This window comes from Betta splendens, chromosome 6, assembly GCF_900634795.4.
Source record: "Betta splendens chromosome 6, fBetSpl5.4, whole genome shotgun sequence".
NCBI classification, from domain to species: domain Eukaryota; kingdom Metazoa; phylum Chordata; class Actinopteri; order Anabantiformes; family Osphronemidae; genus Betta; species Betta splendens.
Genome location: NC_040886.2, coordinates 3,632,911 through 3,643,533, shown reverse-complemented (window position 1 = coordinate 3,643,533; position 10,623 = coordinate 3,632,911). Strand labels below are relative to the sequence as shown.

Sequence of the window (10,623 nt, the reverse complement as noted above, 5' to 3'; positions counted from 1 at the left end):
AGTTGGCCTTGGGTTGAGTTGGGTTGAGAGTGACTTTCATGTGTATAGTGACACCGTGTGGAATTGAATTGTAACAAGTTAAACACTATTGTGTTCTAATGTGGCTGAATGCAGACTAACAATGAGTAAATAGTGCACACCTGCAGAAAAACATCCTCTTTTCCAGGTAGAGGCACTATTTATTTAAATCTATCCAACTAAAACTAAGTCTACAGAACTCCACTCCAATAAGGAAATCAACTGTTGATAACAAATACAGCTTTTAAATACGAACGACTAGGGAAATGCACTTTACTTAACTGAAATACATTTTTGTTCATTTATACATAAATACATTTATAATTTAAATCATGGAAGTTCAAACGTAAGCAAGTTCATGTGCACTTAACACATGGGAAAGTTTTACACAGTACATAATGCTTTAGACTGAGTATTCGTGGATTGGCTAAGTGGTAAATCTAATCTAATCACACAATTATTTCTTTGTTTTTATCTTCCCAAATGTTTTGAAAGGGTGTAGAACGTAAGCATTAATTCGCATATAACACTACAGAAGTTAAGATAACAAGACTTAAGGGTCCCATTCTGTAACTAACTCGTTTAGTTTACTTTCTAGTAGTAGGAGAGCATTCAGGACTTTGTCAGGACCTTCTCTGTGTATGCAGGAAGTGACGAGGAGGACTTAATGAGGTCGTAACGAGCCGAAGGAGGTCGCGCAGTCTCTACAAAGAAAGTTAATGCCAGAGAAGAGATGCGCTCGAGTGTCTGCCAAAAGAAACTGATACATAGAAAGTTGGCGGACTTAGCCTTCAAAATAAGAGTATATACTCAAGTTACAGGAAAATATGTATTATATGAATAGCCAACGTCTGAAACGTATGTGTCTGTGTCATTGAATGAACAATGTGTCAAGACTAATCAGCAGAGAAGGACTAACCATGAAACTTTTTATCCTCGATAAACGTATACAAATTAGCAAATTAGTTGGAATAAATGTTTTGAGTCACACGCAGTTTCTTTGTTTTAGTTTGAAAATGTAAACCGGAACACGTTTGCCACATTATTACACTCACACAGTGGGAAGGTGGTCCTGGTAGAAAAAAACATCGGCCAGAAAAGCAACTTTGAACATGTTTTTGAACAGTGTCTAACGCTTTAAAGCGTCTGAAAACTAAACTAGAAACCACGGAATTTACATGAAATATACGCTAACCTAGACTGACTTGTTTGCTCCTCGGGAATAAAGTTGGGAAAGTACGAGGTGAAAATGGAGAGCCCAGCTGAGTGAGAGTGGGGTGAGGAGGCAGGATTTGGCAAAGCTGGGAAGTCCTGCCCTGCTGCTAGCGAGCGAGTTAGCATGATTACACACTTCGCTGTGTCGGACAAGTCAAAAGGTGAGAGTCAACGTTTGTTTTTCACTTCCAGTGTTCGCTTTGTTCATAGAAACTTTAGGGGTTGTCTTCGTCGCTAACCTTTGTTTTAGAGGAAAAAACACTGAAGTGTGTATTTGCTGAGGAAAAACACTGACTGGTTGGGCCCGGTCAGTTTATAAAACGTTTTCCAAACCTTATTATAGTTGCACATCTATACACATGTTTACCATGCACTTTTTAAAACCGTTACATATGTAGAAAACCACTTATCTTGTGCATCATGTCTCCTGCGCTGACGGTTCTTTGCTGGATTTTGTTGTAGTGAAGTTTGAGAAAGTGAAGTAAACTGAGATTTATCACAAAAAAAAGAAAAACACCCGATATATTAAGCAGAATTCCAACTTGTGGTGTCTGGGGAAAAAAGTGACCATCTGTGGAAAGACAGAGCTTTCCCATGTTTTCTTGGCCATTTCAAAACATGTCTGGATAACTGTGATCATGTTTTGGCTGAAGTGTTTACAATATGGCCTCTTCACACAACTTGTATACGAAAATAGTGTTTGAATTTAGAGCTAAGGCAAAGTGTTAAAATCAGCTGCTGCTTCTAATGCTGCACATATAGAAGTTATAAGCTGCCTCTCTCATGTCTGTGTTTAGTGCATATATACACATAGTGACTGTGTATTTTTTATGCTTAATCGCTTAACATTCATATTTCATCCTGTGTTCTGCATTTCAGAGCCTCTCTCTGCCCGCAGTTCACCAGGGGAGCTGCCTTATCTGTGGCAAGACCACTGCTGACATTGCAGATTCTCCCCAAAGGATCGAAGCTCGGTTGATCTCATTTTCTGTGGAACTTTGTAAATCCTGACGATAACTTTCAATTTTTTCCCGAAGGCAACCTTGCTTAAACTTGGTTTCATGAAGATGGATGCCCAAGGCACGACACCCCTTCTCTTCTAGTCATCAATTATTTTTGTATCTTGAGCATCCATACCTATTCAGCTCATGCAATATTTTCCACAATATTCAACATTTTACACCACCTAACAAGGGGACCTGCTAGCTTCCTCCAGGGGCTGGACATAAATTGCTGACTGGTGGCATAGATCTGGCCTAATGGCACAAACCTGTAAATGAAAAACGACTGATGCGCTGGAGGACTTGAGACTTAGGTTTTTGCCAAAATACATTCCTGACCTCTGTCTCATCAAACAACTGGATGTTTTGATTATATTCATAAACCGTGACTGCTGATGCCAGCTTTGTGGATGGTGAATGGGCGTAATCCACTTTATTCATGAACGTCCTGTCTGAGTCTGGGTTGAGCCTGGATGTTGGATGTCCTGAGAGTGTTGTATCAGCTGATGCGGTGATGAGGCAGGGCTCCTGTTGGCCTGTGTGGCTGGCTGGGCAGAGGCCCGAGGTGATGTGATGGGGTGCCGGAACAGCAAGGTCCTCCCTGAGCCTCCAGGGGATGTTCATTTTGACCCTGTCAAAAAAGTAAGTAGAGAATGATGCTGCAACTACTAGTAGTGGAAATATGTGTCTTCATAACAACACACAACAATTAAGAGCAAAGGTGCTGTGTGACAAAATTATATTATTGAAAAGTTACTTATAATTAAAACTGTTGGCAATTCATATTTGAATCATAAACAGGCCCGAATACAATTTTAATTTGACTTTTGCGCCATTCAGATAATTTAGATGGAATTGTTTTCTGTAGTTCGGTTAAATAATTCATATGAAACTTGGTGCAGTTTATCTGCTGCTCCCAGACTAAAAACATGAAACCATATAAAATTGAATCCTAAAACAGTTATTCCACTAACTGATAAATCCTTCAACAAACAAGCCCAAGTCCCTCCAAAAAATAAAGATTGTGTGCTTCCACCTTCAGTAACATAGTTTTATTATTCTTTCTAAGTTGTTGATGACAGTGAACTAAAACCTTCTGGATCTGGGCAGACAAAGCAGTTTGGCCAAGTGATTAATTGTTAACTTTAGACTAACTGTTCAATTTTGGGCCAAACATGTATTTGTATATGTACGCCAAAAGGTAAGTAGAACCCAATGCAGTGCTTTGTGGCATGAAATTTAAACTGTGTCTGTGGCAGCGCTCACCACAAGGAACTGACAAGGTGATGTTTTTTCCATCCTAGAAATGTCCCACACCACAGCCAAACAGCATTTTCCCTTCCCTGCAACCACTAGTGTTATTTCAACAGTTCTACAACAAAAGTATAGGCTTTATATAAACCTCTCATTCTGTCTAGAATGAGAGATCGGTCTTAGCCCCTCTCTCAGATGAGCTGGTGAACTTAAGTATGAGGCAGATACTTTTTTGAGAATGTTAATTTAATCTGTTTCTTGATGTCCTGCTCTCTTCTACGGTTTGCATTTATGATCAACTCTACACGTATATTTTTCAGGCTGATCCTCTCCAACCCCCTCAGACAGATATCTATAAGCACTTCATACGAGGGGATGGCACTGGAAGCAAGATGGGCGGAGCAGGTGGAGGAGGAGGTGACAAGGCGGATTCCACCTTTCCGTATCAAGCCTCGGCACAGGCGTCCTCTCCCACTGCTCCTGCTCAGGCCCCAAAGGCCCCCTTGGAACTTTCAGACCCTCAGCGCAAGAAAGTGGCGAAGTATCGAGCCAAATTTGACCCACGGGTCACGGCCAAGTACGACATCAAAGCTCTGATAGGTCGTGGAAGTTTTAGCCGGGTGGTTCGCGTGGAACACAAGATCACGCGGCAGCCCTACGCCATCAAGATGATTGAAACCCGTTACCGGGAGGGGAGGGAAGTGTGTGAGTCAGAGCTGTGTGTTCTCAGACGGGTTCGTCACACCAACATCATCCAACTGATGGAGGTCTTTGAGACGGCGGAGCGCGTCTACATGGTGATGGAGCTCGCTACTGGAGGGGAGCTCTTTGACCGGATCATCGCTCACGGCTCTTTCACGGAGCGGGATGCTACGCGAGTGCTGCAGATGGTGCTGGATGGCGTCAAGTATCTCCACACGTTGGGGATCACTCACCGAGACCTGAAGCCAGAGAACCTGCTGTACTACCACCCGGGAGCCGATTCCAAGATCATTATCACTGACTTTGGTTTGGCCAGCAGCCGGAAAAAGGGGGACGAGTGTCTGATGAAGACCACCTGTGGCACGCCAGAGTACATCGCCCCTGAGATTCTAGTGAGGAAGCCCTACACAAATGCAGTAGACATGTGGGCACTGGGGGTGATATCATACATCCTGCTGTGTGGAACCATGCCGTTTGAAGATGACAACCGCATGAGGCTCTACCGGCAGATCCTTAAAGGGAAATACAGCTTTTCTGGAGAGGTGAGGTTTGAGAGCCGTGCTTTCCCACAGTATCGCACACAAACAAATACACAGCGCGCTTAACCCATATTTGGAATACATTCCTCTCACCACATGGGGCTTTGTCAACTGATTTCCAAGAAGTTCAGCATGTGAGGCAACACAAGCTGAGCTTGTCCTGTTTGTGTCTTACAGACCTCCACCACATCCTCACCCTCATTTACGTGCTCTTTAATATGCTCTTACTCTAAGTGTGTGCATGGTAATTTATGCTCTATCTGTGTAGCTAGTCGAAAGAATGCTGACTAGTCCGTTCCTTTGTCTCATAGTGTGGGACGTTTATGGTGCCAGAGAGCTTTACAAGGAGGCCCTCGGTTAATGTTTGTCCCACACACAGCCACACCAGCGCAAATAACAACTGAGTAGTTTTGTGATATTTAATAAGGAGCATTTGAATCATGTCGGTTTTCAGGGGATGAGTTCAGATTTAACCTTCTAAAGTGTCAGACAGGTAACATCAGGTGATGATGTGAACTTGCGTCCAGTCAGCCTGTGTTATTGAGATCTGTACATAGCAAAGTAGGGCTAATGGACGAGCACTGACAATACTAAACACACTTAGTGTAGTGAGTTGAGAATTCCTTGAGATCTCTGACTAATATTCTACTTAGTCCATTCATTAATAAGATTATTATGTGGATTAATTATCACATAAACACCAGGTTTTCATATGAGCAGTGACATTAGGGAACTAAATATACATTTAATAATAATTGGCAACATGCCTGGAATCCAAACAGTCAGCTGGAAAACTACTGTGGCACTGCTGGTGAACCTGTTGACCTTTGTCACAAAAGTTAGTTCCACTAATATTTACTAGAAGAACTCATTATATATAAGTAGATGTAAAAATAAAATCTCACACTGATGCATTTCAGACATATTTAAGCATATAGCTTTAAATTATCAAACGCATTCCTGTTTCAAAGAAATAGTATCAGTTGTGCATTGTTTACATCCATGTTTGCTAGCTTGCAGGCTTCTTCTGCCTTTGGTGCATTACCACAGTTCCGTCACATCACTGTCATGATTAGGACATTATAACATTAGCTTCTTTGTGCACACTGTATTTAAAACAGAAACTAGTAGCCCCGAGATGCTAAATGCATAGTTACTTGATTTTTTTGTCTAAAATGAATTAATATGAATTAACTTCTTCTGTGAACACGATTAGGCATAACTGAAAATGAGATCTATTCATCTCATAAGGGAGTCATTTTATCTCCCTGGGTTTCTGGCCTGAGACGCTTTTAAGAATGTCCTGCCGAAGGATAAATGAGAGGAGGAGTCGCTGAGTCCTCTTCCTCGTGTGTCGGTGACTTTATGGCTATGATAAATGGCGGTCAGATTTACAGCTGTGGTTCAAGAGTCATCTGGGTATTGTTGTAGGTGAAGGAGAAATGTATGTCTGAGGGGTATACATGTATGTCATGTATCTTTAACCAGCACTGGTGATTTACCTGCTGTGTGAAGGAAGGGGGTGGTTGTCTGCCAGGAGACTGAAAACACAGCTGGTTTCCAGGCAGGACATCATGTACAAATTGTGTGAGGGAAAAGGCATGCAGCTTTGCTATTCCCATCTTAGTGGGGGGTAGAGTTTGACTCACTACCAGTCACTTATACTAAATTCAGTCCATGCAACACAAAGAGCTGACTGCAATTTTCAAAGACATGTTTTACAGAAGGTGTTCATCAGAAACATGAGGAATCACACAGGTGCCCATCAGATTGGTTATAACATGGCCATCACTGAGGGTGGTTACATCAAAAACACAAATGATTGTGGGGTTTGAGCTAACTAGACCCCCTACAAAGTTTAACACAGTTCAACAGCGTTCAAAGCTCTGAGTCGCCTCTCTGCTGCCCTCTTGTGTCCGCTGCTGCCACAGGCATTCAATTCAATAAGTTGGGAAGATGAGCGGTTTGACTGGGATGTATGACCTTCACTGAGCAGAATGTTTAATGTGCTGAGTTAGACTGTTTACAAGGTGTGTGGAGGAAGTCTTCATTCAGGACACCTTTTCTGCTTTCCTTTTTTTATTAATTCATAGCTGTATAATAAGATTTTTCCCTCTATTTTTCAGTTTAGACACCGTGTTCAGTAGCACTGATGTTGTGTTCACACCCAGTTAACCAACCATTTATTAGTATTTTGTCTCCCATCTGTCTCCCTCTAGCCATGGCCCAGCGTGTCCAACCTGGCTAAAGACTTTGTGGAACGAATCCTAACGGTGGACCCCAGCGAGCGGCTCACGGCCGGCCAGGCCCTCAAGCATCCCTGGATCGTCAGCATGGCCGCCTCCTCTTCCATGAAGAACCTACAGCGCTGTATATCGCAAAACCTCCTGAAGCGAGCGTCCTCACGCTGCCACAGCACTAAGTCGGCTCAGTCCACACGCTCCAGCCGCTCCACCAAGTCCAACAAAGCCCGACGGGTGAGGGAGAAGGAGCTGCGCGAGCTGAACCGCCGCTATCAGCAGCAGTACAATGGCTAAAGCTGGCGAATGTGATGGGAAGTGATTGTAGTGGACTTTTAATTTGAGGGAAACAACAACAACCCAAGCGATTTCCACATTCTGAGTTACTGCCAGTTTACTGTAAAAGCCAAAGTGACTTAAAATCCCAAATTGCTGCCTTAAGAAAAAATAATGGCTACAACCAAAGAAGCACTGCTGTCGATACAGAACAAGCTAATGACTTATAAACTCTAAATATGAGGAAATAAGTGACTTCTTTGACAGCATATCTGTTGATGAGAACCCAGAAGGACACGCCGATAAAACTTTGTACTGCAGCGTTTACATCATCTCCCCATTCAGTATTTCGCCTTTTCCTTGGCAGAAAGGTGCATTCCACTCCTTTCCTTTTGCCTTTCAGCCCCTGTGCCTCCGCAAATTTATTTATTATTGTTGACATGACTATTAGTCTGCATTCACATGGTCACTGGATATTGACCTTCCACAAGGATCTGTTGAGCAGAGTTCTGGGTTACTGACATTTCTATGAAGGGGACAGTTTTGGTGAAGTGGGGAAAGTAAATTCCCCTCACTCAACTTGCTGTGAATTTATTATTGTATTCATTGTTTGGGCAATGGAAACACTCACATGATAACCACGCTCTTGAAGGCCGCAGTGAAGGGGCGTGTTTTTTATTCGTTGTTGATAGAATATTGCCATTATTGCTCTGGTAATAGCTTTGTTCAAATGTGTTTTTACATCCTTTGTTCTCAAAAGATTGTGAAACCGTTTTCTCTCACTGTTTATTGTTGCGTTGGACAACACACAGCTTCACTCCCATTATTTGAGACTCTGCAATGTGCCAGTATATTGTAGAGCAGTGTTCAATCAGTTCTCTAGTTGTCAAACAGCCACCTGCTGTTTAGTGGTCTTAAAATCTTCTTGTTGGTTACAGTAAGAACAGGTTCTAATGGTAATAAATACGAGATCTTCATTACAGAGCGCTGCTGCTACTCTATTGGTTGCACCAGGTCTTTGTGAGTTCAAACAAGTAATATGAGCATGTAGATGAAATGATTTGCAACATGCAAACTAATTCATATAGTACATAGAGATTAGTTGAAAGTATTAATACCTAATTCTCCAACAGCTGTAACCAATTGAGATTGAGAACTAATTTTGCTAATAGATTAGATTGTAAGAAAACAGAAAAAAACTGTAATATTCTACCAAAACAATAATCATTAACATTCACACACCAACTACCGGGTGGCACCTTTGCTTAAACAAACCTAATTTAACTGATTGTTTGATGTAACAATGAAATTGACAGTTTAGTGTAATCTGACTGGGCAGAACAGAACAGAACTGGATAAAATGATGTTTGATAGTTCAATGAAATGACATTATGCAAATTTAAGTTTGCAAAAATATAATACATCAAAAAGTAAAATATTAAAGGTGGCTAGATAGTTTCTTATCCATCATACAGTTTGAAACCTGATACTATAATAAGTAACAATAGTGAAACTGCATTTTACCTAAATTTTACAAAGCTTTGCTTCCCAATTAGCACTTGTGATGCTAGTGGCATTCCTGCCACTGATTTATAAAAATTGTCCTCTTCTATGAATTTGAAATGTTCAGTATCAGTACTATTGAGCAATTAAGGATTTTAGAGCTGGTGTAGCCCAGTCTTGAAGACCTGCTATATTATCTAGGTAGCCTACGTTCCCACATGTGTTAGTCATTGACAAGTTGTCAGGTTAATAATAAAACTGCAGTTTAGTGAATCTCTCAAGCTTCTCAAATATTGAGGGGTAATTAGTTGAAAGGTGGGACAAACCCCCTCTATCCCAAACACCGTTAGGTTTATCTTCCTGATAGATGTTGAGCCTGATCGGTCTCCATAAGACTTAAATGAAGGAAAGCATTTAAGCAAATGTATGAGATAATTCAAATACTTGTTAATCTATATGGTTCTCAAAGATGTTTCTTAGAAACAAGCACATGCAGCTAGAGTGTTTTTTTTTATATGGAATGTTGTCTTTTTTTTTTTTACTTAAGTGCACTTAATTCGTAATAAATTTCAAAGTCTTGCTAAAAGAAGTAGGTTTTCTAATTCTGTTTATCAAATCCCAGTCATTTTTTTATTCCCAACTGTAACCAGTGCAATACCTATCATGTGAATAATGAGCATCTTGATAAGGTATTGTGACTCCTTATCGATCTGACAAAGCACTTCATGTATAAAGTTATTAGTATTTAGTTTATCAGACGTGTTCACTTAAATGTGTGGAGTTCATTCAGAAGACTTCCACAGTAAATTAGATGATACAGTGTGGACTTTTTCTCATTATGTGGATTTTGCTGTGATCTGCCCCAGGCTCATTAAGTGTGCTTTTGTGAATTTTTGAACACATACTGGAAACTTAACCGAGCCATGTCAGCTGACCTCAGTTTTTCTTTTCTATGTATCTTGTGGCCTCCTACGACTTTTTCTATTTTCAGTGATGTAAGTAATGTTGTACTTTTTGAATTTTACTGCGTTTCTTTTATTCCACTGCTGTTATCTGTTCTGATATCTCACTTCTTGGTGGGAGTAAATTGTGTATATTTTAAAGACTATAATTGAGGCTTATTTTAGAACTGGTATCAGTACATGTAAATCCTCACGCTGTAAAATTCACACTCAATGTCTTTTTAAATTTCAAATGCACACTAGGTCTGTAATGATTTGTTAAGATATTTTGTATAACACACTTTAAATGTTATACTTTATATTTCATAAATAGAAAAAATTAGTTCTAATAGTACTGTTTTTTCTAGAGCTCAATTTCTTTCTGATGGCAATGTTTTAAAGCTGTAATATCAGATTTAAGAATTGCAGGCGCAAAGTAACCATTTGGACATTTGGACAGTTGTGAATGGTTGAATTTGTCGACAGCATTGTTGCCTCAGTGTTGAGACTATTTTATACTGCTCTCAAGAGAAACCAAATCATTTTATTAGGGCGTTTTCAGAATGTCAGCACATTTTCCTTTTTTTGTTTTTGTGATTTTTTTTTATATAAATGCTGTCCTTAATGAAGTAGCCAACTTAACACTGTTAGCAGTGTTGAACAGTTGTTGAATTTTTTTTTTACTGTTTGATAAAATAAATCACACTTTAAATTACTTTACCAATAATTTTTTTGTTTTATTTTTTCAAAGATGTATGTGCCAATAAAACATTCAACCCTGACTTGTCCTCTGTACTCTGCTTTCTGACAAAGGAAGACTTGTTTGGGAGTGAGCCAGATCATCTAATAATCCAGGAATGAATGAGCACAGGGCATTTAATGATACATTGATAGATAATTCATTATTCCAGTTTTTGCTTCCTGTTTACTGCAT

General features: G+C 40.2%; 1 protein-coding gene across 1 annotated transcript; it reads left to right on the top strand.

The window, feature by feature from the left end:
• Positions 1-991: 991 nt before the first annotated feature.
• pskh1 (protein serine kinase H1) lies at positions 992-10,471 on the top strand. The gene is made up of 4 exons (XM_029154479.3): positions 992-1,394; positions 2,113-2,876; positions 3,809-4,732; positions 6,949-10,471. Exons 2-4 carry the CDS (start codon positions 2,808-2,810, stop codon positions 7,264-7,266), a joined length of 1,311 nt encoding a protein of 436 aa, XP_029010312.1. The 5' UTR covers positions 992-1,394; positions 2,113-2,807; the 3' UTR covers positions 7,267-10,471.
• Positions 10,472-10,623: the final 152 nt, after the last annotated feature.

Excerpts from the sequence above, each read along its gene's own strand:
- pskh1 (XM_029154479.3), top strand. The coding sequence starts at position 2,808 with ATGGGGTGCCGGAACAGCAAGGTCCTCCCTGAGCCTCCAGGGGATGTT. Across the intron at positions 2,877-3,808 it reads ATTTTGACCCTGTCAAAAAA|GCTGATCCTCTCCAACCCCC; the intron begins GTAAGTAGAGAA and ends TATATTTTTCAG. Across the intron at positions 4,733-6,948 it reads AATACAGCTTTTCTGGAGAG|CCATGGCCCAGCGTGTCCAA; the intron begins GTGAGGTTTGAG and ends GTCTCCCTCTAG.